Source organism: Aureobasidium namibiae (genome assembly GCF_000721765.1).
Source record: "Aureobasidium namibiae CBS 147.97 unplaced genomic scaffold scaffold_2, whole genome shotgun sequence".
NCBI lineage: Eukaryota > Fungi > Ascomycota > Dothideomycetes > Dothideales > Saccotheciaceae > Aureobasidium > Aureobasidium namibiae.
Window position 1 is genome coordinate 919,073 of NW_013581207.1, and position 26,045 is coordinate 945,117.

Below are 26,045 nucleotides of genomic sequence, written 5' to 3' on the forward strand. Positions count from 1 at the left end.
AAGGGATATGGGAGCGGATATTTCGGCCAGCAGGTTACTGAGCATCAACCCGCAGTTCGTATTCTCGGCCCACCCCTTTGACTGCGGCAATGCTGAGAGTCTCCTAAACAAAGTCGGCCGTTTTGGACCGCGGCGGTCGACAAGGCTGACTCTGACTCGATTGTGCGAGAACAACAGTGACAACAGCAGAGCTCGAGATTTGAGTTTAGGGATCATCGAGGAAGAAGGTTTTGTTCCTGCAGCAGAACGAGACTCCGCTTTCCGGAACTTGGCATGCGTTTCAGATGCGGCTTCCACCACAACCCCTGGTCATCAAAAGGAGTTCATCTATTTACTACACACACACGAACAGGACTCAACCATGCCCTCGCCTCTCCACGGTATGGTTGTCAAGAAGGCGAAGCCCGGTCTCTTGCGTGCTCTGATCCACGTCTGGGCTCGGTGGTCGTAGCGCAGCGCCACATGGTTGTTCGGCCTTCTGAAACGCGGCAGCACTATACCATTGATGGACTCCACTTCACTAAGGCAGGGGCTCCGCTAGAACGTCCATCCACACGACTCGGTCTTGGTCCAAACATCGTATCCACGATCCAAAGTAGGCGACCCACACCTCAAGTATAAGTATCATGTCTCCCAGACACACTCTCTATTCTTTCCTCCTAAGCTATCGCCTTCGACATTCTTTGCAGTGCAAAATTTCCGGTCTCGTACCACCCACACTCTTTCTTCACCGTATCATCCTGTATTGATTGCAGCTGGGATACTTTCATTCTTTACCTTTGACACTTCGACTTCAACCGCACTTTCGCATCTTCGTACAACTAGCAATCTCTTGGAGAAAACATTCTACAAAACAACCAAACATGTCTTTCAAGATCGCCGCCGCAGCCGCTTTGGCTACCCTCGCTTCTACCGTCTCTGCCCACGGTCACCTGCAGAGCATTGGTGCTTCCGGCACTGTGTACGCTGGATTCAACAACTCCATCCTCTACTCGAACACTAAGCCTGACCTCATTGCCTGGTCTGACACCGTCAAGGACAACGGCTATGTCTCCGACTACACCAGCCCTGACATGATCTGCCACGCTGGTGCCGGAAACGCTGCGCTCGCTGCTCCCGTCAACGGTGGTGACACCGTCACCTTCAACTGGGACACCTGGCCGACCTCTCACCACGGTCCCGTCATCACTTACCTTGCTAAGTGCGACGGCGACTGTGCTGATGCCGACAAGGCCTCCCTCAAGTGGTTCAAGATTGATGCCGTCGGTATCGTTTCCGGAGACAGTAACACCGGTACCTGGGCTTCCGACAAGCTGATTGCCAACCAGTTCAAGTGGGACGTCAAGATTCCTGACAGCATTGCCTCCGGCAACTACGTTGCCCGTCACGAGATCATTGCCCTCCACAGCGCCAACAACGTCGGTGGTGCTCAGAACTACCCCCAGTGCATCAACCTCGAGGTTAAGAGCTCTGGATCCGATGTCCCCGAGGGTGTTGTCGGTACCGAGCTGTACACTGCCCAGGACAAGGGCATCTTTGTCAACATCTACTACCCTGGCTTCCAGGCTGATGAGTACGACATGCCCGGCCCTGCTCTCTACACTGGTGGCTCTGGCTCGGGTTCCGCCCCTGCCTCGTCTGCTGCCGCTTCGTCTGCTCCCGCCTCTTCGGCCGCTCAGACCACCGCAGCCTACTCTGCTCCTGCCACCTCATCTGCCGAGTCCACTTACGCTACTTCTTCTGCCGAGGCCACCTACTCTACCGCTTCGTCTTCGTCGAGCGCTGCTGCTATCACCACCCAGGCTGCCGTTGTGTCATCTGCTGCCGCCAGCAGCGATAACTACGTTGTCACCGCCTACGAGACCGACGTTGTCACTCAGTCCACTGCTGTCACTGTCACCGAGGGCTCTTCTCCTACTTCTGCTCCTGCTGTTTCCGCCCCTGCTGTCTCCGCTATTGCCTCTGCCATCCCCTCGTCGATCCTCACCAGCACCATCTCTGCCGGTATCCCCACTGGCACTGCTTCCGCTGGTGTTGCCAAGCCCACCAAGGCTCTCCCCGAGGGTACCACCCTCGAGGACCTCCTCTCGTGGGTCGAGTACCTCTTCGCTGAGAACGCCTCCAAGACCGCCTCCAAGCACCGCCGCCACGCTCGTGCTTTCCGCCACTAAGCGGCCCGCATACGCTTGAGACAAAGTATGTTGATGATCGGAGTACCGGGCTATGATTTATGTTCGGCTTCTTTACCCATTTTTCACCTTCTTGATTGCTATTACCATTTTTTGTACACTTTAGATGTGAGCGGTTGTTTGGATTGTGTCCGCACTGCAAAGACTTCTTTCTATAGAACTTGATGAATTTGAATCTCGTTCGGGTTGTTCCTGGTTTGCCGGGATTGCCAGATTTACCATATACTGTGCCTCTTTGTTCTTGCCGTGTCAATGTGTCTGAGAATTTCCGGTCAAGCTTGGGTTGATGACCCTTGAGAGTGAGTAGATGGTGCCAGCCGTACGAATACGAGAGGCTCGGTGGCCGCGGAGGAGCGGACCGAGACGCATGTACTAGCGGCAAGGAAGGCCAGAAACCTCAGGCACACTCACATATCTCAAAAAAATACAATATGCGGACACCTATCGAGATATGTTTCTTACCGCTCCGACAGATGAACGGCGAGCTGCATACTGTGTGGCTTCCTGCCCTCATGCAGGCATTCGTAAGCCTTTTGCTTTCTTCTGCACTTGACAGCGCTTATAGGACAAGTGGAATGCAGCAGAAGCAGGATATCACGGACTTGGCGGCAGCAATCATCATCCGCCAAGACTTTGAGTGATTAACGACTATCCAATATAGAGTGAGTGATTGTCCACCAGTCGGGAATTGCATAGAAAGGGGAAACCCGTGAAAGTGGATTGGGCAAGATGTACAGCACATAGCAGTAGGCTCTTGGCAAGTTGCTGGACACCGAGCAGACAGCTAGTGAATACCTGGGTGTTTCTAGATGATTCGCGGCCTGTGCAGCCAGAGAGGGAGCAGCATGTGATGATCAATAGGAAGTGGGATATATAAAGCTTGAGAGGGGTGTTGTTTACTTTTGCTGAATTCACTCTTCACTTTTCGTGTTTTCCTTTGCGTGAATCCCAAGTTCGTATTGTCAAGATCGTTCCTTCTCCTTTGCACCTTCCGTTCTTGTTGTTCACTACAAGAAGAGAACAGCAATGTCTTTTTTCAAGAAACTCAAGAGCGAGTTCGAGGAGATGTTTGGTGATGATGACAAGAAGAAGGAAGACAAGCCTTCGCAGCCCGCTCAGGATGCAAAGCCCACTGAGAGCAGTGAGTCTTTCATCTTACCTCTTGCACAGACTTGCAGTGACTGACCTTTTCTTGTGCAGAGCCCGAGCAGACACGCGATGTCACTCAGCCCCAATACTCCTCACCCGCCTCTACAAACTCATACGCCCAACATCAGCAACAGTCATACCCTCCTCAGCAGTACCCTCCTCAGCAACAGCAGCCCTACGGCCAGCCCAGCCCCGGTCACTACGGACAAGCTCCTGCACCTTCAGGACCCCCTCCACCCCAGGCTGGTGGTCAGCTTCCTCCCGGCTGGGTCCAGCAGTTCGATCAACAGAGCCAGCGCTTCTTCTACGTGAATCAGGCTACTGGCCAGACCCAGTGGGACATGCCTCAGCATCCTGCCCCTCCCCAGAACCAGTATTCCTCACCTCCTCCTCCCACTGGTGGAGCCTACGGTGGTTACCAGCCTCCTCATGCTCAGGGCCAGTACGGTCAGCCCATTGCTCCTTATGGACAAGGCCCCCCTCAGGGTCAGTATGGCGCCGCGCCTCCTCAGGGCGATCAGTCTCGCGGACAGGCAAACTCGTTCTACGACAGTTACGGCAGTGCCATGCCTTCTGTTCCTCCTCAGGGTCAGCATGATACACGTGCCAACCAGTACTATGGCGACGTCGAGAACAAAGACAAGAAGAAGGATGAGAAGAAGAGCAGTGGCTATGGCGGTGCCATTGGTGGAGCCGCAGCCGGTCTCGCTGTAGGCGCTATCGGCGGTGCACTGATCCATGATGCTCTGGACGACTCGGACGATGAGAAGAAGCACGCTGCTGCCGCTGCACCCAGCTATGCACCAGCTCCCACCAACTACGCTCCTGTTCCCGACCCATCATACGGAGGCTACGGTGCTCCTGCTCAGGATTCCTACGGCTACAACGCCCCCGCGCCGGTCGCTCAGCCCTCTGGTTACGGCGGATCTGCCTACGAGCCAGGTCTGTACGATGACGCACCTCTGCCCGACGAGACTCGTTCTGGATCGTCAGTGTCGAGCAGCGACCGCGAGAGTCTGGAGGAGAAGCGTGAAGAATTGCGTGAGGCGCAGGAAGAGTATGAAGAGGAGTACGCCGAGACGTACGATGATTAGGTGCTGTGTATTCAGCCTTGCACGGTGCTTTTCTACAGATGGGTCGGCGTTTCGGCCTTTTTCAGAATACTTCTCGGCCAGGATCCGACCAAGATCTCGGCCAACCTCCGACAGTACTGCGGTGGGAAAGTGATGGCGTGGACCAGGAGAATCATGCAGTAGAGTAGACCAGACTACGATTCTCATTGAGCTATTCATCTCATGACTCATTGCTATTCATGTCTTTTTTGTGTCTGTTCTGGTGCAGCAGGTGGTTGGCGGCGGCATCCCTCAAGGACGCCGCCGCCGATCGGGAAAATGCAAATCCAAGCCGTCATGAGCGGGCACAGCTGAACGGCAATTATCTTTCAGATCATCTTTCACCTTATTTTGTTGATGCACCCCTCTCACAATGACTCAATGCTAAATCGCATAAGAATTCCACACATGCTACCTCATCTGAACGTTCAAATCATCTCGAAGTCTACCTTGTCACGACAATCTACAAAACTTGTCACTCAAAGTCTCTTATCCTTTCCCGACACTCTATCGCTGGCAACGTGACATCGGTCTAGTCGCGTGAAGCCTAATCAATCATCGGTACTATACATCTTATCCAACAAGCTTTCCTGGAACTCGGAGGGGGATCAGGAAATAACAGTCTCGCTCCATGGCGAAGGACACCAAGGATCTGGAGGCCGCCATCCATGACCAAACGAATCTTGTGCCGTTCAAGGAACGCATGATCATATTTTTCACCCTCGCGTTTTGCATGTTCCTATGCTATGTCGACCAAAACGGCATCACTGTTCTTTTACCCAGTATCGCGAGAGACTTGAATGCTGCCGACACGATCGCCTGGGCTGGCACCTCGGCTCTAATCGCAAATACTGTGTTCCAGGTCCTCTACGGCCGTCTATCCGATCTCTTTGGACGTAAGAAAATCTTTGTCGGGTGTATAATACTGCTGGCTATCTCGGACTTGGTATGTGGCCTCACTCCCAACAAAGAGGTTCTGTATGTCTTCCGCGGTATCTCTGGTATCGCCAACGGAGGCATTATCGCGCTGGTCAACATGATTATATCAGATGTTGTGACTCTGCAACAGAGAGGCAAATATCAAGGTATTATTGGATCGTTCATTGGATTCGGTAATGCTGCAGGTCCGTTGATCGCCGCTGCGTTCACACAGCACTCGACCTGGCGAGGTCTGTTCTACCTCAACGCACCTCTGTGTTGCGTGGCTGCCGCTCTCGCTGCATGGGTCTTGCCACAGAGCATGCCCAAAGTCAAGTTCAGGGAGACCATTGCCAAGATCGACTGGATTGGTCTCTTCTTCAGCACAGTCGCCATCATCCTTGTTCTCATTGCCATATCGGACGGCGGTCACGGCACACCCTGGGATTCTGCAGAAACCATATCCATGCTGGTCATAGGCGGCATCTGTGCGATAATCTTTGTCATTGTCGAGTGGAAGTTTGCCAAGCTACCCATGATGCCGCTGGAGATGTGGCAGAACCCGTCTGTGGCGTGTATGTTGGTTCAGTCCTTCTTCCTCGGCATGAACTATTACTCCCTGTTATACTACCTGCCATTGTACTACCAGAATGTTGGTGGTTACAATGTCATGGAGTCAGCAGTCCTCATCCTCCCTCTGGTCTTGGTACAATCCGCAACCTCTGCCCTCGCAGGCCAATACATGTCCTTCATCGGCCACTACATCGAAACCATCTTCATTGGCTTTGTCGTATGGACTCTAGGCTCAGGATTGTTGATCTCTCTCGATGCTGATTCACCCATCAGCCATATTTGCTGCTTCATCATTTTCGTCGGCTTTGGCGCTGGCTGCACATTCCAGACGACCAATACTGCGATGCAAGCACATTGTCCCAAGTCACAGCGTGCGATTGTTATTTCGAATCGAATGCTGTTGCGTCAACTGGGCGGTGCAGTGGGTTTGGCCATCTGCTCGGCCATCTCGGGCAATGTCCTTCAATCGAGTCTGCCGCCGCATCTGCAGTATATCGCCGACTCCACGTTCGCTGTGCCTGACCTAAAGACCGTCAGCGCTGCCGATCGAACGAGTATCAGTACTGCATATGCAGATGCAAGCCGTACTGTGTTCATCTTCTGCGCGGCCACTGTCGGCGTAGCATTATTACTTACATTCCCTGTCAAAGACAAAGGACTAAAGAGAGAAGAAGACGTTATCGAAGAGAAGGTCCGCGAGGCAGAAGCAGAACAAGCAGGTCAGAACCTCGAACATGTGAATAGTGCCGATAAGAAGAAGCCTAGTCTCATCACACGATTCAAGACATGGAGAGATTCGTTGGTCAAGACCGATCCGATTACCCCCAGTAGAAAGAGTTCGTCTGCACAGCTACAGAGTTTGGATACAGAGCAAGTCTCTCCAAACTCCTTGTCCAAAAGTTCTTTAAATCCCAAGTAGATTAGATGCTGTCATGATTTAGCATAAAAGATAATGTCCATTTTTTCACCAAGATATCCAAATTCGACTTTGCACATCTCTCCCCTTGCAAAGTGTTCAGACATCATATGCTTTGTATGGACCAGTATTGAGTGACCATCCATCCGCCTTCTCAATCTTCAAATCCTCCAGTGCGATGTCGTTCATGGTTCTCACATTTATCGGTCGAACTGGAGCCTTGAATTTAGGGTGTAGGTCTACTCTGTTGACCACGTCGACTCCGCAATTGCCACAGAAACCGTGGTATGCTCGTTCGGGACCGAAAAGGTAGTTGGTAAGTTTGTCTTCTGTGCCCAAGAGATTGACGGAGGGGATAAGCGGATAGATCCACATGTCTGCATTCTGTGTTGCTTACATGTCAGTGAAGAATGTGAACGGTCCAGAGGACCAAAGAAGGGAGATGGCAAACGTACACGAGAGCAAAAGCTGCAGTTGCAAGTTCGGACTTCTTTGATGTCTTCGCACACGACTGTGTACTTTATGGCTTGACAGTGGCAGCTTCCTGTGTATAGCTTCTGTCCTTGAGGCACTTCTGGTGTTTGGTCTGGAGAGAGGACGAATGGGCGATAGATTGGTTCGATGTTTGCTCGATCTGTCGTGCTGATCTCGAGGCTTTCGATGGCTACTGAGCCATGCTTGAAGGTGTTTATCTGGTGTATGCGTTAGATCGAATCAAACTATCGCGCTGAAAAGAGTGGTGGTTTACGTTGACAGCCAGGAAGTTGAGCTTCGCCGCTTCGACCAGGATGCCAGAGCCACACGTCGGACAGAACTATGTATGTTAGCAACATGCAACTTGTATTCATCATGCGAAGACTGCTCACTCTGTGCTCAGCGACTCCATTACCGAATGTGTAGGTTTTGAGAGTGCCCTCCCCAGCTTCGACCTTGAAGTCAGAGGGCTTCTCAGGTACTGCAAAGAGATACCCTTTCTACATCCATGTCAGTGTCTATAGGAAGCATTAAATAATACAAGTCACTCTTACTCTGCTGCAGATACTGCAGTTGCACACCCCAGCCTTCTTGATTGGTGCAAGAGCGACGGAGAACTTGAAAGCGCCACAGTGGCAGTTTCCATGATACGTTTGCTTTGCTTCCGTTTCTGCCATCGTCGGATGTTCTATTCGTGAGTCGGTATAGTTCTATGACGAAGTCTGTTTGAGGGATACGCATTCCTTCTATACATATATTGAGGGGTCGACAACGGGTTTAGTTCCGTAGTGCTTACGCCAGGTACGCGGCTGACGATAAGACGTTCCTTCCGAGGCGTCACCTTACCAAAAGAGCAGGTGCAACACTTCTGTTGCTACTGCTTTAGAGGGAAGCCAACACATTCGAAAATACGATAACTCATGTTCTTCGTAGATAGCACTTCAGAAGCATTGCATATATTCACAGCTGTATCATACTAAGTTCCTCAAAGCAAAGAGTTTACATCCAGTGCCTGCACGTGGATCTCGAGCTCTTAGTCCTCGAACTTCAGCAACGCAAGTCGGGCTCCCGCATTCACGGTCTCGCCAGGAGCGACCAACAATCTCTCGACCTTTGCAGCTTTCTGATCTGGTGGAGCATTCACTGAGATTTCCAGCTTCATCGCCTCGAGGATCGCTATCGTTTGACTCGGCTTGACAGTCTGTCCTTCTTCCACCATAACCTTCCACACGTTCGCAGCGACGGGCGAGTCGATAGTGGTGTACTTGGGATCTGTCGCTGTTAGCAGGTTGTATGATTAACACGATTCGAGACACCCACCAGCCAACAAAGATTCGATTGTGCTGTCATCGACCTTGTTCTTTGCCTTTTCTTCTCTCCACTTGGTCAAGCTTTCGTTTTCTGCGTTGGTCATCTCTGCTTGAGCGATTACTTGCTTCGCACGAATGCTTTTGACTTCCTCTGCTGTGTCTGTCAACAACTTGTTATGTTCGGCCATGTCAAACTCAATGTCCTCCCACTCGAACTTGTATCTACCACTGCGGAAGTCTGCAAGTAACACGTCCAGCTCTTCCTCGCTGACTCGATAGTATGTCAACAAGTCAAAGTCTTGGAAGAGGTAAGGGCGTGAAGGAGAGAATCCTTCCTTCCAACCTAATGCATCGAAAATGGGAATCGTGCGTCCGGTCATCTGGTAGCCACCTGGACTATCGACTGGATAGATGCTCATGCATGAACCACCCCAGCTGACAGTGCCTTCAGGTGTAAAAACTCGACTAGGATTGGCTTTCGGACAAGCCATTCGCTGGCGAGGGTCAACTGGCAATGATACCGTGTTGCCTGCATAGAAGCCAACAACGACAGCCATGAATTGGCCATTGAGGAAAATGTCTCGCAATTGATCTGATGAGAATGCGTTGTTCTTGGCAACGAAGTCGAAGTTACTGGGAAGGTACGGCGCATGAGGACGCTGCGTTTCCATGTATCGCTTCGTCGCTTCCTCCTGTGCTTTTGACTCAAACGAAAGCGGGAGGCGGAACTTTCGGCAAGGCACCTTGACAGAACTGAGATCTCCCAGCTCATCTTCCAGACCTTGGAGATGTGCTACCAGTTTCTGTCTCTCGATCTTCAAGCCATTGTAGAAAAGTGTGACGCTCGTGCAGCATGATACAGTATTGTTGAGCCAATCAGGATCGGAAGATCGAATCGCCTTCTCGAGCGCTGTCGTTCGGCAACGATGGTTCAGATCAAATTGTTCGTCGCCGTACTCGACAATGAGATGATCATCGCCGCCTTGTCGGTACCTGACCTGAGGCTGGCGACCCTGCTGAGATCTTGTCCAGACAATGGCCTTGCCAAAGTTGCCAGACGGTTCGAAAGTGGAGTTGAGTGGTGTGATGTCTTCAAGGCTGCTGTTGTTCTTTACAGCTCTCTCGATCGACTCGATGAACTGGTCATTCTGCTTGCGCAAAGATAGTGCTTCTTCCAGGGAAACCCTTTTGTACTTCAAAGTGTCTCCAGACTTCAACTGACCCAGTTTCCACCATTCTGCTCGGACAACGGTTGTGCTGGAGACAAAGCCACCAAAGTTCGGGCAGTCTACTGGGAAGAGACATGAATCATCACCTGTCCAATTCAAAGCGCCGATAGGATATCCGTACTCGACTAGGTTCGAAGGATGGGCACCGCCTTCACCGCCATCTTTTCGGGCCCAGTTGGGGACAGGCCCAATCAGTCTGATAGCACTGCGACTGGCATTATGCGAGACTTTCCAAGTAGTCGTGTAAATCATCTCAATGTCTTCAGGGAGCAGGTATTCCACATCGTGTGGTCCTACCATGGCCATAATCTCCCACTCGCTAGTGTAGACAGGCACCAGGGTCTTCGGTAAGCTGATGCTTGAACCAGAGATAGAGTCAGAAATATCGTCGACGATAGCCAGCAGATCACCAGGTGCGAGCTGGCGCCCTTGATAACCCCCGATGGCCACGATTGGAGAAGTCGACTTCGATCCAAAGTACTCAGCTACTGTGGGGAAACCACCGTAGACCGCAAGATAAGCCCTACAACCGTATCCTGTCGTCTTCCCGATTTTGAGTTTTTGTCCAGCTTTGATGTGGTAACGCTGCCACATAGGAAATGGGTGTCCGTCTAATTGGGCATCCATTGGAGCACCCGTCAACGCAACTACTGCCGGACGTACAAAATGCAGTTCGGGACCACTCAACGTCATTTCCAAAGCTTCTGTAGTCAAATCGTTACCAGCAAGGACATTTGCTAGCGAGAAGGCAATCGAGTCCATAGCGCCAGAATGAGGAATCCCTTTGCCGACTGTCGGTCTAGCTGGCAAATCTTGTATGAGAGTATAGGCACCTGCTGAGATAACATCGATAGCAGCGGGACGGAAGTCGAACGAGTCCAAGAAGTTTGTCAAGGTTTTGCCAGACTTGAAACGATTGTCTCGTATGATTTCTTCCAGGAAGTCGAGATTAGTTGGTGGACCACAGATTCTGGATGACGAAAGAAGAGATTGCATGCCTTTTATAGCTTCCTCCCTAGACGGTCCGTGGAACATGACTTTAGCAATCAGGGGATCGTAGTTGGGTGTGGTCGTGGCGCCTGTATGTACCCATGTGTCGATGCGAACTCGATCGTTCTGTTGCTCTGGCCAAGACACAACTTGCAGCAGACCGGGAGAAGGGGCAAAATCACGCAGAGGATTCTCTGCATACACTCTGACTTCGATAGCGGAACCTTTGGGCGAGGAAGGCTGCATCTGCTTCAGGGAGCCCGATTCCAGTCCACCTCGACCCTTGAGCTGAGCATCGGCTTGCTCGAGCATGAGTCGTACTAGATCAACGTCGTAACAAAGCTCGGTTATGCCATGCTCGACCTGAAGTCTGGTGTTCATCTCCAAGAAGAAGTAGTCTCCAGATTCATCGTCGACGAGGTACTCGACAGTACCAGCAGAGCCGTATTTGATTGACTCTGCAAGACTGACAGCCGCGTTGCCGAGCTTCTCCCTCAAGCCGGGATGTTCCTCGACAAATGGACTGGGACATTCTTCAATGACCTTCTGGTGGCGTCGCTGAATCGAGCATTCTCTTTCGCCAAAGTGTGTTGCCGACCCTTGGCCGTTACCGAAGACTTGCACTTCAATGTGTCTAGAGGCTGCATAGTACTTCTCGATGAACAAACCCGCGTTCTTAAACAGGGTCTTGCCTCTCGATTGTACCTTGTCGAAGCCAGAGCGGACCTCGTCGACATTATGACAAGTCACTAAGCCCATTCCTCCACCACCACCAGTTGCCTTCAGCATGACAGGAAAACCGAGTTTCTCAGATGCTTGAACGGCGTCTTCGGCGCTTTCCACAAGGCCTTTGGTTCCTGGTACGATAGGCACACCAGCTTTTTCGGCTAGGTCTCGTGCTACGTGCTTCACACCAAATGCCTCGATTGCTTCCGGACTTGGACCTACCCAAACAATACCAGCATCTGCAACCTGTCTAGCGAAATCGGCATTTTCAGACAAGAATCCATAACCAGGGATGATGGCGTCAACGCCCTTCTGCTTTGCGATTGCGATGATGTTTTCGCCATCGGTATATACGGTCGAGTCGTTGCCAGTGAGCAAGACAGCCTCATCCGCAGCTGTTACATGGCTGCTAGCTGCATCTGCTGCTGAGTAGATTGATATCGTACGGATGCCGAGAGCTTTTGCTGTCCTGGTGATGCGGACCTGGGAGAGATGTTCTCGTTAGGTAATTGTTCAATGTCTCTCTGCCAAGGAGTGTGGGGTAAGTGATATAGCCGGTCACGTACCGCAATTTCACCTCGATTGGCAATCAATAGAGTCTTGAGCTTCTCCATACTGTTCGATGTCAAAGAACAACCATACTGACGTTCGAGAAGGACAATATATAGCCCCTACTTGCATGGTCTCCTCATCGTCGGCTGACCACATGTGGCTGGGCAGATGAGGGGCCAACCTTGACATTATTGATGTTGGGGTAGATGTCGATCGATGATAAGCCTCCAAACAACCCCACCTTGATGACATGGGCATGATTGACCTGGACTTGAAGGTGCAAGGTCCTATCCTCCCTCCTTCCACTCATCCGGTCGCTTCTCATAAGTTTCGAGCATTGATCATTTCTTCTCACGAGCAACACAACATACATGCCTCCAATCAGCAAGAAAGTACATATCAACGTAGACCTAGGCGAGGGCTACGGCAACTTCAAATGTGGTCCGGACGAAGAACTCATCCCTCTCATCGACCACGCAAACATCGCTTGCGGCTTTCATGCAGGAGATCCTCAGATAATGTCGGCCACAGTCAAGCTGTGCAAGCAACACAACATCAAGGTCGGAGCACATCCCGGACTACCGGATATCCAAGGTTTCGGTAGACGAGAGATTAAGATGTCAGCAGAGGAGTTAACCAGCATGGTCATATACCAGGTGGGAGCTTTGAAGGGCTTCCTGGATGCCGAGGGTGTACCTCTACATCATGTAAAGCCTCACGGGGTGCTCTATGGCATGATGTACAGAGACCGTGAAGTATGCCGGGCGGTCTACTCTGGCGTCCCGCCGAATGTGCCTGTTTTCGGTCTTGCTGGCACCCTTCATGAGGAGGTCGCAAAGGAGCTCGGCTTGCCGTTCGTTGCCGAGCTATATGGAGATGTGAAATACTCGAAGGATGGCACTCTGGTTATCGATCGTAAGAAAAAGTAAGAGCAATGCGAATACCAAATCTCTAACTCATGAGCTAATGCAACGCACTTAGGGCTTGGACGCAAGAGGAGACAGCAGCACACATCAAGTCACAGCTGGAAAACTCCTCAGTCATCGCAGTTACAGGAGAGAAAGTCGAGCTGCCGGTCGGTGATAACGAGGTCTCGCTATGCTGTCATTCTGACTCCCCTGGCGCTGTGGATATAGTGACTGCTGCTAGGAAAATGGTAGATGAGTTTAACAAGAAGCACCATAGTTCCGGATAGGTGTATACGAAAAGAGACGCGATATCAACTCTGCTGATGACGTTCAAGAGAGCAATGATGATGGTATACAGGATGATACAGTTTATTGGTAACGTATGTGCAAGGTATTTCGTGTTTCTCGTGCTTGTTGACCCTCAGGTCATATCAAGGAGTCATCGGTATCGACCGCCTTCTAAAAGTTCATCGATCTGGCGTACAGCCGTCTTGACCCTTTCTCGTGTGTCGGCGTCAACATCTTCTGCCAAAGCACGAACTTTTTCATCTATACCGAATGATGCCAGAGTACGAGCTCTAGCTTTAGCGTCCTCTCTATCAGCGGCACTATCCACCCAGGTCAGGTTAATGATGGCCCAGACAGACGCCACGCGGATGCGACGGTCAGTGTGAGAGAAGTGTGGTAGCCAGGCAGTCAACAGTGGAGTCTGTGCTATCAGCTGTTGGCGATGTTTGGACGATCCTCCAGCTACGTGGATGATGACACCCAGAGCAGCGTTTATCAACTCCGGTGGCTGCCACACAGTGTTTGACTGCTGTGACTGAGGTGAATACACAGTGTCTCTCTGAGCGTCAAGTGGCGAATTAGGCCTGTATACGACAGGTCGGAGTTTGTTGTGAAGCATCTCGAAGAGCCGATCTGCACCCAGGACACTGTTGAGATGCTCGATCATGGCAACATTGTCATCGCCATTGATCAAGTTCCTGATAAAATCTAGCGCTTGTTCTTGAACCAGCATGTCGTCGTGTTTCGCTTGGATTGTCGGATCGTGTTCGTTCTTACGAAGCAAGCGCAAATGTGCTTTGTGGTTGGTGGTATCCAGCGTTGTTCTGAGCCCACTGGATTGATAGCGTGTGCCATTATGATCCATCAACACTTCCCCGTCTTCATCGTCATCGTCCTCATCATCCTGCTCGGCCCAGTCCATACCCATCATATCAGACGCGTTCAGCAGATCTACTTGTTCACCTGCAGCATTGCTACTGCCAAGAGTCATCGAGTGGCCCGGTAGAGGTGTTCCATTGACTGCCTGAATGAGCCAACCAGTTCCTAGCTGCTCAAGACATTCGACTTTCATATCCTTCGGAGAGTTGAGGACAAGGTGTTTGAGAGCCCAGAGGGAGGCTTGGCGCAGCTTGAAATTAGATCGCTTTGCTTGCTCACATAGTGCTGTGACAACTCCAGCGACGACAAGATCCTGCAAGATCAGCATGTGTGGGTCAGAGGGTTGAGCAGAAGTTCTCACCTGGCGCATGGGGCTAAATTCAAGAACGAGGTTGCAAATGACATTAGTAGCAGCAATCTGAACCTCAATGTCGGGAAAAGCCAAGAGAGCATATATAGGTTTGGTTATGCCAGCATCTATAAGCGCTGTGCGTAGTAGGCTGACAGACCTTGATAGTGCTGTAGCAGCATGGCAGGCTGCAAGCAGAACCGGTACCGTGTTGCCGTTCTTGCTAGGAGTCGTCGATGAGTCAAAGGCGCTGATGGGCGCAAGCGAGTCGATGAGACTCGAGATGATACCACTGTCGATGACTGCTTTGCGATTGACGTCTTCTTTCTCGGCGATGGCGGCGAGAGCGTCTAACGCGCCTGCTCTACACTTCATGACATGCATGACTTCAGGAGCAAGACCATCAGGTCCCAGTGTAGCGGATAAGCTAGGGGGTAGTTGCGAATCTGCAGCGTGAGAATCCGCCGACCACATTGGCCGTGCAAGAGTGATGGGATCAAATGATTTCCTGAATAACTGAGACACATGTTTGACTGCGCCCGCGTCCAGAGCAGCTTGCTGAAGCTCAGTGCTATTCTCAATGAGATGAGCTAAAACCGCGCAAGCGTCTTCTTTGACGACTGACAGGTCCTGCCCAAACGAGGTATCTAATGAATCTTGAACAAGCTTGACAGCAATGGGAATTGCAAACAAAGCCATCTGTCTTTCTCTTTCTCTTGATCTGGTGAGGGTGTCGGAACGGGGAGCGGCGATGTCTGCATCGAGAGCATCATTTAGAATGGCTAAAAGGCGGAGAGCGGCCAGACGACAGCTGGGGTCTTGTTGGGAGCGAGCAAGATACATGAGCCAGACGCAGATAGGTGAGTTCACGGACACGTTGGTGGCAGAGTGGTCCGAAAAGAGTCTGGAGTTGATCAAAGCATGGTGGCCGAAAGCAAGGGATTTCTGGAGAGGAACCATGACTTTTGGGAGTAGGGCATCGACGGGAACAACATGAGCGGACTTGCGGTATTGATGGTGGCTAAAATCGGGAGTGTGCAAAGGGTCCGAAGGAGTGGCATTTGAGGACTGGGAGAAAATGCGCCTCAGATCGTCGGAGAAGATAAGACGGTGGGCTCGGTAGGTTGAGTCGCGCACGATACTTGAGACGGCATTGATAAGTGCAGTGGCATCGAGCTTGTTGCAGATGGAGTGAGCACTTCTGTGGTGAGCGAGAGCAAAGCTAGCGAGGTTAGAAGCGAGGGCATCCAGGATGCCATGCTGGACCAGAGTTGGGGCGAGATGATGAGCATGACCACAACACGTTGCCAGCAGAGTCGAAGTCAAAGCAATGTGCTGTTGCTGGATTGAGGTCGGCAGAGGATGACGGAGGATGTTGAGCAAGGAAGCAAGTGTGTGCTTGTTGAAGACATGTTTGACAAAGACCGGGTCGGGGTTGGGAGAGAGAACCCAAGAGGCGGCGAGGGCATTGACGGCGCGAAGAGAGGCTGTGACCAGGTTGACAGGAGACGGAGTAACTGAAGAGAGGAATAAGAGCAGCGGCTGTACGAGGTTGCTACTGAGGATTGGAGCGACAAAAGCAGCGCCCTCTTCAGCGAGGCTGGCGACGATTAAACTTGTCTGCAGCTGAATGTCGGCATCCGGGGAAGTAGCCAGCGTGTGGGCCAGGCAGTCAAGCAGGCCGTAACGGACGACAAGCTTTTTGCGTTGGCCGTGGCCGACAATGTCGTTCTTGATGGTGCGCAACAGCCGCAATTGCTGGTTGGTCGATGGTTGCGGCGATGTCTTGAGCTCGTGGAGAGCAGCCAGCGACGGAGGCTGCACCATGATGGTCGGGGCACCGAGGGGTAAGCAATGGACGATGGCGTTCGAAGGCCAGTGACCAGAGGCTAATCCTTCGCAATGGCTGATGGGCAAGCACGAGTGATGCGACTGCTTGCTGTTCCTGGCCTTGCGACTCCAGCATTCGGCAGCCGGGAGAGACAACTTACAGGGCCGGCATGACGTGATGGCGATGCCAAGTCTGAAGGCTCATCCGGCACGTGGGTGAAGAGAGAGGTTGGCCGTCGTCGAAACACCGCAGACTAAACAAGACGTTTTGAAACATCCCGACTGTTCGCTGCAAAAGACTCTGCTCTGCGCCTGCCCAATTCGCTCGCCCGTCAACGACGCTGCTCGCTCTTTGCCCTTCGCTCCTGCTCTCCGCTCGACGCTCCTCTTTACTCTTCGCTCCTGCCCTCCGGGCTCGTCTCTGCTCTCCCGCTTCCGCCCTCCTGCCCAACTATGCGCCACGCCCGCGCATCGTCGCAGTGCCTGCAAGAACAAAAGCAATCACAACTTCTACATCCTATCTTTCCTTAAATGTCGGCTCTGGCTTCCCCTTCGCCCAGTGCCGCCTTCCACGCACGCTACCCCCGACCCTCACCCAAAAGTCCCGCGTCCCGGCTCCCTCCCACCTCGTCGCCGGCACTGCAACCCATTTCTTCTTATGCCCGCACCCCCGTGCAGAAACCCATGACGGCCGATGCTGCCACCCAGTATACTCCCGAAGGCTATCCACCAACCGCCAACAAACTCGCTGGCAGTAAACGCAGAGGCTCGTCTCCGCCCGCACCATCATTAGCCTCTGGTCCCGAGACAAGCCTCCCTGAACGCTCTATCCATACAAACATGGCCGACCCATCAGCTCAACCCAGCGGCACTGCCGCCCAGGACCCATCTCTATCCCCTTCGCTCACAAAGAAGCCTCGCACCCAGCCGGACTCTGATACCAAGCCGGATCCCATGGTCAAGGTCATGCCACTCAAATACGAGACCTGCAACGTCAAGGATCTGGGCTTCTTGATCGGCAACATGCTTATGGAGCTAATTCGTCTCAACGACAAGATCCCTCTGAATGGCCGCCTGACTAGATTCCACTCGAGGTAATTCTCTCAGTTGACCTTAACAAGGTAAACGCACGCTGACCGATCACTCAGGGCTCCACCCGGTATCTCTTGCCATGATTATCTTCAGCGTCTTATTCAGCACGCTACTCTCTCGCCGCCAATTCTTCTCTCGGTTGTTTACTACATCGATCGCCTGTGTTCGCTCTATCCGGCGTTCACCATCAGCTCCCTTACTGTCCATCGCTTCCTCATCACAGCTGCCACTGTTGCTGCAAAAGGTCTGAGCGATAGCTTCTGGACAAACCCCACGTATGCGAGAATCGGCGGTATTAGTGTCAGCGAACTGGCGACTCTGGAAATGGAGTTCTTGGAAAAGGTCCAATGGCGCATTGTCCCTAAGCCTGAAGTTTTGGTTGACTACTATGTCAGTCTTGTTCAGAGAAACGAAGGCTATCAACTCGAGACTGCTGCCGAGTCAGACCCGACTTGAGCATTCTCTATCCAACGCCAAAGCCATCACATCTCCACCACTCCGGCTTCGCGTGCCATCACACAAACTCCGGCATGTGCTGCATGCCCAAGGGTGATTGTAAATTATACTCGCGCAAGACTCTCAGTAAAAGTTGGGAGTCGCTATCCGTGCCGCGTCTTATCAAGGCACGCACTCTCACTATGGTGCACTAGAGATTAAAACTCCAAAGTCACCACTAATACCAGCAGCGCCAGACCACTCGCCCACGGCATCACGCAAGCTCACGCCCGCTTTTCCACCGAATCGTGCAGCCCGGAGCCGCATAGATTGTCGACCCTGCATGTTCGAATATATGAATTGAGCCGCACACCCTGCCAAAACCGCTGCAAAGCGGAGTGGCGCTTCGTTTGTACATAAAGCACTATACTCAAATTGTAGACGCAAAAGAGTAGTTCGTCTTAGAAGAAACAACCTCCGTATACAACCCTTTCAAATCATTAACGGGATCGATGTTGTTCCGTGAAGATCATGCATGTGCTTTGTGGTGATATGTTCATCATTTGTGATTTGTTCAGATTGTTACCAAGCTGTGTATCTACGAGCTTTGTCGTACTTCTAGGGGTCCACATGTATGCTCACTTTCGCGAGGTCTCCAACGCTGCCTTGACATGCTCTGTTCCTCTACCGTCTATCTTCACACGGTCTTTTGCATTCGCCCTGCGAACATCTGCTTGGGCGAAGAGGATCGAAACATTTGGCGATAGGATCTAGTGGTTCTTCGCAGATGTGCTGCGTATATTGTTCTTGATCATCTAATGCCAGTATGGTCTGTTCACTTCCTCTTGTTCAGTCCTGCCTTGGATCCTTCCTGTGCAGGTTCATGGCTGTGGCTGTGGCCATCGTCGTGGCTGTGCTCGTGCTCATGATCGTGGTCGTGTTCGTTGGTCGCGTTCTTTGAGGAAACAAACTCATTTGCGAAGGCATCGGCAGCATTGTCGGAGCTGGTGAAGCGAATCGAAACACGCTTGATTCCTTGGGCGGCGGAAGATACCTTTTCGCGCACGTTGTTCTCGGCTTCGGTCATTTGCTCCAGTGTCCAGGTTGGAGGTACGGTGACGGCAATCTCAATCAGGTAGTTCTGGCCACTCTTGATGCCCTGAACCTGAGGAGCCGACTCGGTGGGCAGCTTCAAGTCTCCTAGGGCTTGTGATGTAGCGCTCTCGATCTTGTGCTTCATCTCGTCTTCGATGGATACATCGGCCAATTCCAGAAGTGCGGCCTTGGTGTTTCCGTATCCGGCTTGCACAATCATGCCTGAGATGATGAGACCACCCACAGGGTCGAGCCACGCGGCGTTGGTCAGGAAGTGACTGGCGCAAATAGTGGCCAATGCAACGACGGCGGTCAAACTATCGACGCGGTGGTGGTATGCATTGCTCGCCAGGACACTGCTGCGCTTCTCTTTTGCAATCTTCATGGTCGCTTGGTATAGCCACTCTTTGATGATGATACTGCCGGCCGCCAGCCACGCAGCGTTGATGTTGACGCCCATGCCCTCGACTCCATGACTGTGGCTGTGACTGTGACCGTGGCCGAAGATGCCAATGTGAGAAAGTATGTGTGCGATGTCCGGGAAGAACTGTTGTGCGAGGGCCATGACAGCTTGCAGGCCGATCATGATGCCGCCCGAGAGAAGGATTCCCGATACACCGAGTGCACCGAGAGACTCAATCTTTCCATAGCCGGTCGGAAATCTGCTTGTGGGAGCTCGTAATGAGTATGAGACGGTCGCGAGGGTGGTGAAATCGGAGATGAGATCTGTGAGGGAGTGGATGGCGTCGGCTGACAAACTGCATGGATAGCGTGTCAGCATCGATCATGGCAAGCACATGGCACTTGGACGTACGCCTTGGAGTTGAAGACGTAGCCGCCGACTCCTTTTGCAATGGCCATGCCAAGGTTGACAAAAAGACCGACTCGCGTGATGCGAACTCCAGCATCGTTCTTGTCGGTACTCGTCAGGAAGGTTGTGTCGTGGTGATGGTGGTGGCCATGGTGTGAGTGGCCGAAGTGCCCTCGAGTCTGCTCCATAGTGATGGTGTTTGAGCTCGAGCCGGCAAAGAGTGACGGAGATGAAGATGGCCGAGTCGGTAAGCGGTGATTGAGCAGAGGCCAGTTGTGTCGGGGGCGGGAGGTTACGATGATGCGGGAGGGCTGACTCTTAAGCAATGTCTTCGCAGTGGTAGAAACAAAGGTCGAACGCGAGACGTGCAGCAGGGGGCTAGTCGTCTGTAGACTCAGCCCCGGCAATTGACAGGCTCTCATCGAGTTGCGAGGTGCTTTCGCATGTGTCCTGACCACCTTCCACGTAAGCTGACAAACGTCTGCCACAAGAGTCGTCGACGATTCAATATGTAAAAGAACTTCTATCTCAAAATCGATCTCGACAACACGCAATTGGAAGGGAACCCGGTCTTGTCGCCGACAGCGGCCTAGTTCCGAGATACGTCAATCATCTTGGCATTGCGATATACACATCAGCCTGATGTCCCATGAGGCTGATTACCAAAACAGCTCGGTTGTTCATTGCCGAGTCTTCTTTCTCGACTATACATGTCAAACCTCCCTCCTACGTGACGACTACACTAAAACCGCTTCAAACAAACATTCGACTCCAGACTACCCTTCGTGATTCATGCATCAATCAAGTAACAAACAAAATCCGCAACGCCTAGCAATGCTGCTCATCAATCATACATCATTCGTACTGGAATCCTACCCTTCTAGGTGCTCAAGATTGCGGCGTGTGCAGAAGCATCGATTTGATACTGACACTCCGTTGAGTTGGGTTATCTGGTGTTCGTTCTCGCTGTGCAGAATCGTTGCTGGACGACGGTCCTGTGGAAAGAGACCTGCCTGTGCGTGGAATGTTAAGAGCAGGGACTTTTGGTGGAGGATGATAGAGGGGCAACGGCGGAGGCCTGGGCAGGATATGATACACTGCGGTCTGTTGATTGGCCAAAAGCCCAACAGGTGGCAGTACGTTGACTGATGTTGAGCCCGTAGAAGGCTGGCCATCTCTGCTAAGAACATCGACTGGCTCCGTTTCAGCCTCTGAACAGCCGATGCCAGAATCGCCCTCGTGCTCTTCCTTGTCTGGGGCAGGGAGATCCTCACTAAAAGCAGATGTCTTGCGAGCGGTACGTGCAAGTGACTGGAGATTTCTAAGGCCTTTCTCCATGCACTAGTAAGCATGTTAGGAAGTTCCTTGTCTACACGAGGCTTGCGTTCTCAACTTGCCTTTGCTTCGACTACATTCCAACGCTCACCGACTTTGGCCGCCAATGGTCCCCATATGTCCTTTCTGAGTTCCATGTACTGCACTGCGAGATTGTCCAGTCGTTTCGTGGTCCAGTCCTCGTGGGTTCGGCGTTCAACCAGTCGCTCGTGACGCTTACGACAAGCATTTGCCGTCTTGTTGGGAAAGTGCTTTGCCGCTGTAGATTGCCAATTGAGACCAGCTGCTCTAGCAGCGGCCAGGACCTCATCATCAGCAGAACTCCAATTGGCCGTGTGTCTATTGCCTGCCTGCGGTTCTGCAGATACGGATTGGGGTGCTTGTGCTACAGGGAAGGGAGATTGACGGAGGTTTGACGGTATTCGCTTGGTCTTGGGCATCTCATGAGCAATACGCGAAGTCTTGAAGGGCTGATTTAAGTTCCAGGATGGTACTGAATCGAGAGAGATGGTTGACCCGTTGTAATAGAAGATTAAGGTTAAGAAACCTGTAAAATAGAAAGACGGTAAGGAGGGCAAGTAGAGGTGGAGATGACTAACACGATGCGAGAATGACTTGATATTTCAAAGGCATGCGCAAGAGATGAACTTATACTTGGGGTCATGGTATGGTGCCTGGCCTGATGGCCAATTGAGCGTAGATCCTACCAATGCTGAAACACCTGCACCTTTTGATAGTAAGGCTCTCAGGAAGTCCTATTTTGGTAGGCGGTCGTCCGGGAACAGCCAACATGATTTGAGCGCTTCTGCGCCGGAGGTCGAGCAAGCATGCGTGGTGGAAGAACAGCCTACCAGGACGAGCGCGTCTAGCAGGAGGATCAAGCGATTGCAGAAACGGGTTGGGAAAAGCGTCGCGCCTGTTTCAAGCTATTTGTGGCAGAGTGATGTCAAGAATGATATAGTCAGTGGTTTGCGCGACGGGCGCGTATCTTGAAGGGCGGTTATCAAGATTGTTTCAAGCAGGCCAGGGTCACCAATTTCTGATGGCCGATGGAGGACGTCCATATTTCAACAAGGAACCGCAGCAAGGGAGGTAGGCTGTGCCATGCGACTGAATCTAGGTGGAGGAGATCCTGAGAGACAAAGACTACGAGCAGAATAGTCGGAAGGTGCGACGGAAAGAAGCAGCTCCCAGGGGAAGGCGCAACCGAGCAAGACCTCCAGAGCGACTGCCTCATTCGATTGTGTGACGCTGAGGCAGGTCCATGGGGAAGTTTCGCAGCAATTGCGGACTTGTCGAGGTCGTCCGGGATTGAGAGGGTCGAGTCGGAGTTGGTCGGCGGAAGTGGTTGAAGCTTTGTAAAAAAGTTCGGGCCGTCAATTTCGGGCTTGTCGGAGTCCCCATCGGAGGTCTTGGTTATTGTTGAGAGCTGTGCAGCAGCATTCAATCTGTCGTTGTCGTCGTTTGTTGCTGTCACCCAAAAGCCGTCGGATCTCGTAGTGACAATGGTCGCCTTTGCCAGCTCTTGCAGGTTCGCTGCTGCCGTCGTTGGCAGACATGGCCGTCGTCGTGAGTTCCCAGCCCCTCGCTGCTCATCAGCGACAAGTCCTTCTCTATGTGCCTGTCTAACACATAGCCAATGCAGCTTTCAGTGTCGCCGTGGCCAACCGTGCTGCCCAGAACTTCGCCATGCCCGCCTTGTCGCCCACCATGACCGAGGGCAACATTACAAGCTGGAAGCTCAAGGAAGGTGAGCAGCTAATCCGGTCCTCGTCCGACTACGCCTACTGAAGCTGAGCTGTACAGGCGACTCCTTCTCGGCTGGAGATGTCATCCTGGAGATCGAAACCGACAAGGCCCAGATGGACGTCGAGGCCCAGGAGGACGGTATCCTTGCAAAGATTGTCGTTGCCGAAGGCGCAAAGGCCGTTCAGGTCGGTTCGCGCATTGCCGTTTTGGCTGAGGAGGGCGACGACCTGGCCTCCCTCGAGATCCCCGCCGAGGAGTCGTCCTCATCTGCTGGACAGCCTGCTCGCAAGGATCGCCCTAGCCCGCAAGAGGAGCTCAAGTCTGGCATCGACACGACCGAATCCTCGCCCAGTGCCGCTGAGGCCCCACCATCATCCAAGCCCAACGCCGATGCCTCTGCTGGAGGCGCCGCAGACACAACCAGAGCCACTCAACTACACGGCTCTTCCGATGCCAAGGCCAGAAAGCAAACATACCCCCTCTATCCTTCGGTCCAGCACCTCCTCCTCCAAAACGGCCTGACCAAGGAAGACGCCAACAAGATCCCCGCAAGCGGTCCCGCTGGCCGTCTCCTTAAGGGTGACGTTCTGGCTTACCTGGGCAAGATTGAGAAGAACTACCCTGGCCAGCAGGCCAAGCGCATGGACAAACTGGCACACCTCGACCTCTCCAACATCCAGCTCGCTGCTCCTCCCAAGAAGGCTGAGACCAAGCCCATCGAGGCCGAGAAGCCCGCTCCTATTCCTGACACTGAAATCGCCCTTCCCATCTCCCTCTCTGCCGTTCTCCAAACCCAACAGCGCGTCCACGAGACTCTCGGAATCAACCTCCCTCTCTCTACCTTCATTGCTCGTGCTTCCGAGCTCGCCAACGAGAACCTTCCTCTTTCCAAGAACAGAAAGCCCACGGCTGACGAGCTTTTCAACTCTGTCCTCGGTCTTGACAAGATTTCGTCCAAGACTTCTCGCGGCCACTACGTTCCTCAGATCACTGGTCTTCCTGTTGCACCTGTACTCACCAGCCAGCGTGCTGCCAAGAAGGCCGATATCTTCGACATCCTTGTTGGAAAGCCCTCAGCTCCCAAGAAGGCACCCAAGACTCTAGCCGCACAGAGCGCTGCGGCAGCTCAGAACGTGTTCAGTGTCTCAGCACCCAAGGGCGACGAGAAGAGAGCACAAGAGTACCTCGAGCGTATGAAGCAGGTCCTCGAGGCAGAGCCCGGGCGTCTTGTTCTCTAATTTTACTGCATACCTACTCCTCCGCTTCTGTTTTCTTCCTTCATGGCGTCAAAGATATACCTGCAGTTTTATATTAACTCGAAAGGACCGGCATAGAAATTTCATCCCCTGAAGTGTTGTCTCATCTTGTTTTCGTCTTATCAGAGTCAATGCTAGGTATGTCTGTATGCCTCACACTTGGTGATCGACATGGAAGCGATCTTCACTGACGATCGTACTCGGACATATGAGCAGAACGGTTGCGCCACAATACAGTGGATCGTCTTGGTCAATCGTATCCATTGTCGACTCGTGGTTTCATCATCATCATCATTATTTCTTCCCGAAATAACTCGTTAGTTTGTTGCTCTGTCCTGCGTCAATTGCCTTTTTCCCCTTCTGTGGACCTGCTCCTTTTGTCTTGTCCTTCTTCTCTCCAACGCGCATCAGACGCATGAGTTCTTCAAATTGCTCCACATCGACTATGCCTCCACTAGCCTGCACGTGTCCTCGAGCGAAATCGTCTCCTAATCGTTCCAGAAGCGGAATCTCAGACCCATTGGGTAGGTTGGCATCAGCGTCGTCCTCATTCTTCACCAACTTCAAGCTGGCATAGTCTTTCAAGCTTTGGATAATGTCGACTGGTGGATCTCGGCTTTTGGCACATCTGGGTACTCGGCAGCTGAAGTTGACCTTGTTCGGCAAGTACCCCTCATTAGCCACCATCACGATCTCGAGAGCCTTACTCTGGAGATGACCAGCCCATCTCGTTGCGATGACTGGATGCACCTGCGCCTCAGACTTGATCCGGAACACAGCAACCTTGCCATCCTGGCTGAACTTGGGCGCTGTATGTGTGCATCGCTCGACTTCGGCATTGACCTCTTGACGAGCTGCGAGTAATCTCGAATGCTTCAGGACGTCTTTAGGATGCACAGCCGTCAGAAGTGCGTCGAAAGCAGAGCTGACATCGTATGTTGCTGTCCGTCGAGGTGCATTCACATACGATACCACATCGTTGAGTGCCTTCTTTGTGTACTTTTTGAGTGTAGGTGTCATATCAGGGAATGGTCTCTCCCACTTCAAGGTGTTCCCCAGATCGCCATGCGTTCCAACAACGCATAGCCAGTCGGTCTCGTCCCTGACACCATCGTGAAGCGGTTCGCAGAGCAGAAAGGTCAGAAGAGCAGACGTTACCACTGGTGGAGATTTGTTTGCCGTACAAAAAAAAGATCCTTCCGGGAAGTCTTCAGGCGTAGCATTATGGTGATCGATGACCAAACCGGTGTGGGGAGCATCTATTAGAGGCCCAGATTTGCGCGAGCCCTGGTCAAGAACAAATATGTACTCGGGGGACACGGCAGCCATAGCCTTCCTTTCGTCCTCATGGTGAACCGTTCGACCTTTACTCAGCAGATGCACATGAATCAGATCGGGTTTGAGCCCCAGAAGCACCAATGTACGCCTTAGGATGACACCAGACGAGAGTCCATCTGCATCCTTGTCTGGCACGATCATGGTCCGTTTCTGCGAACGGGCACTAGAAGGTGTGTCAGCTATAGCATAACAAAGACTATTCTGATTCGATGCAAATCACCAATCAAGGATGATGTCCCTAGCTTGCTTCATCTGGGCTTCTGGAGCTGGCCATATTGGCAGTCCTGTCACTTCATCTGTGTGCGATGCGGTCGCGTGATAGTCGGGAACTTCTACACGCGCTCGTGGGCGTTTTGCCGCGCTGGCCTGGCCCTCGGACAACGGTTCCTTGCGCTTCATTTTTTGCAATCTCGAGGTGGCGTGGAAGGAGCGAATGCTGATTGAGGCTCTACTGCTGCTCCCACAGACAGGCTTGCATTTGCTGATTTGGTAAAGAGTCAAGCCCTTGCGAAAGTGGGTCATGAGGCTCTTGTTGCCGCAAA

At 52.3% G+C, this 26,045-nt stretch overlaps 12 protein-coding genes across 12 annotated transcripts; 6 read left to right on the top strand and 6 right to left on the bottom strand.

Moving 5' to 3' along the window:
- Positions 1-863: 863 nt before the first annotated feature.
- On the top strand, positions 864-1,598 carry M436DRAFT_9853 (glycoside hydrolase; the record flags this gene model as incomplete). The annotated part of the gene is made up of 1 exon (XM_013575092.1): positions 864-1,598. A coding segment is annotated over one exon (735 nt), but the record flags the coding sequence as incomplete, so codon positions are not given.
- Positions 1,599-3,215: 1,617 nt separating this feature from the next.
- Positions 3,216-4,432, top strand: M436DRAFT_78455 (uncharacterized protein; the record flags this gene model as incomplete). The annotated part of the gene is made up of 2 exons (XM_013575895.1): positions 3,216-3,330; positions 3,390-4,432. 2 exons carry the CDS (start codon positions 3,216-3,218, stop codon positions 4,430-4,432), a joined length of 1,158 nt encoding a protein of 385 aa, XP_013431349.1.
- Positions 4,433-5,081: 649 nt separating this feature from the next.
- On the top strand, positions 5,082-6,865 carry M436DRAFT_69689 (MFS general substrate transporter; the record flags this gene model as incomplete). The annotated part of the gene is made up of 2 exons (XM_013575730.1): positions 5,082-6,743; positions 6,773-6,865. The coding sequence occupies 2 exons, from the start codon at positions 5,082-5,084 to the stop codon at positions 6,863-6,865; spliced, it is 1,755 nt and encodes a 584-aa protein (XP_013431184.1).
- A 91-nt stretch (positions 6,866-6,956) lies between these two features.
- On the bottom strand, positions 6,957-8,008 carry M436DRAFT_69661 (uncharacterized protein; the record flags this gene model as incomplete). The annotated part of the gene is made up of 5 exons (XM_013575725.1): positions 6,957-7,241; positions 7,313-7,549; positions 7,606-7,671; positions 7,724-7,831; positions 7,886-8,008. 5 exons carry the CDS (start codon positions 8,006-8,008, stop codon positions 6,957-6,959), a joined length of 819 nt encoding a protein of 272 aa, XP_013431179.1.
- A 356-nt stretch (positions 8,009-8,364) lies between these two features.
- On the bottom strand, positions 8,365-12,200 carry M436DRAFT_69662 (uncharacterized protein; the record flags this gene model as incomplete). The annotated part of the gene is made up of 3 exons (XM_013575726.1): positions 8,365-8,603; positions 8,652-12,069; positions 12,153-12,200. 3 exons carry the CDS (start codon positions 12,198-12,200, stop codon positions 8,365-8,367), a joined length of 3,705 nt encoding a protein of 1,234 aa, XP_013431180.1.
- A 309-nt stretch (positions 12,201-12,509) lies between these two features.
- Positions 12,510-13,333, top strand: M436DRAFT_60530 (LamB/YcsF; the record flags this gene model as incomplete). The annotated part of the gene is made up of 2 exons (XM_013575569.1): positions 12,510-13,063; positions 13,120-13,333. The coding sequence occupies 2 exons, from the start codon at positions 12,510-12,512 to the stop codon at positions 13,331-13,333; spliced, it is 768 nt and encodes a 255-aa protein (XP_013431023.1).
- A 152-nt stretch (positions 13,334-13,485) lies between these two features.
- M436DRAFT_38033 (ARM repeat-containing protein) lies at positions 13,486-16,389 on the bottom strand (the record flags this gene model as incomplete). Its single annotated transcript, XM_013575289.1, has 4 exons — positions 13,486-13,842; positions 13,885-14,213; positions 14,259-14,526; positions 14,575-16,389. 4 exons carry the CDS (start codon positions 16,387-16,389, stop codon positions 13,486-13,488), a joined length of 2,769 nt encoding a protein of 922 aa, XP_013430743.1.
- Positions 16,390-17,358: 969 nt separating this feature from the next.
- Positions 17,359-17,940, top strand: M436DRAFT_69665 (cyclin-domain-containing protein; the record flags this gene model as incomplete). Its single annotated transcript, XM_013575727.1, has 2 exons — positions 17,359-17,486; positions 17,541-17,940. 2 exons carry the CDS (start codon positions 17,359-17,361, stop codon positions 17,938-17,940), a joined length of 528 nt encoding a protein of 175 aa, XP_013431181.1.
- An 814-nt stretch (positions 17,941-18,754) lies between these two features.
- Positions 18,755-20,013, bottom strand: M436DRAFT_37408 (uncharacterized protein; the record flags this gene model as incomplete). The annotated part of the gene is made up of 2 exons (XM_013575173.1): positions 18,755-19,772; positions 19,829-20,013. The coding sequence occupies 2 exons, from the start codon at positions 20,011-20,013 to the stop codon at positions 18,755-18,757; spliced, it is 1,203 nt and encodes a 400-aa protein (XP_013430627.1).
- Positions 20,014-20,713: 700 nt separating this feature from the next.
- On the bottom strand, positions 20,714-21,600 carry M436DRAFT_69667 (uncharacterized protein; the record flags this gene model as incomplete). Its single annotated transcript, XM_013575728.1, has 2 exons — positions 20,714-21,166; positions 21,223-21,600. 2 exons carry the CDS (start codon positions 21,598-21,600, stop codon positions 20,714-20,716), a joined length of 831 nt encoding a protein of 276 aa, XP_013431182.1.
- Positions 21,601-22,665: 1,065 nt separating this feature from the next.
- Positions 22,666-24,147, top strand: M436DRAFT_37426 (uncharacterized protein; the record flags this gene model as incomplete). Its single annotated transcript, XM_013575178.1, has 3 exons — positions 22,666-22,729; positions 22,806-22,910; positions 22,967-24,147. 3 exons carry the CDS (start codon positions 22,666-22,668, stop codon positions 24,145-24,147), a joined length of 1,350 nt encoding a protein of 449 aa, XP_013430632.1.
- A 312-nt stretch (positions 24,148-24,459) lies between these two features.
- M436DRAFT_60535 (DHH phosphoesterase) lies at positions 24,460-25,902 on the bottom strand (the record flags this gene model as incomplete). The annotated part of the gene is made up of 2 exons (XM_013575570.1): positions 24,460-25,666; positions 25,724-25,902. The coding sequence occupies 2 exons, from the start codon at positions 25,900-25,902 to the stop codon at positions 24,460-24,462; spliced, it is 1,386 nt and encodes a 461-aa protein (XP_013431024.1).
- Positions 25,903-26,045: the final 143 nt, after the last annotated feature.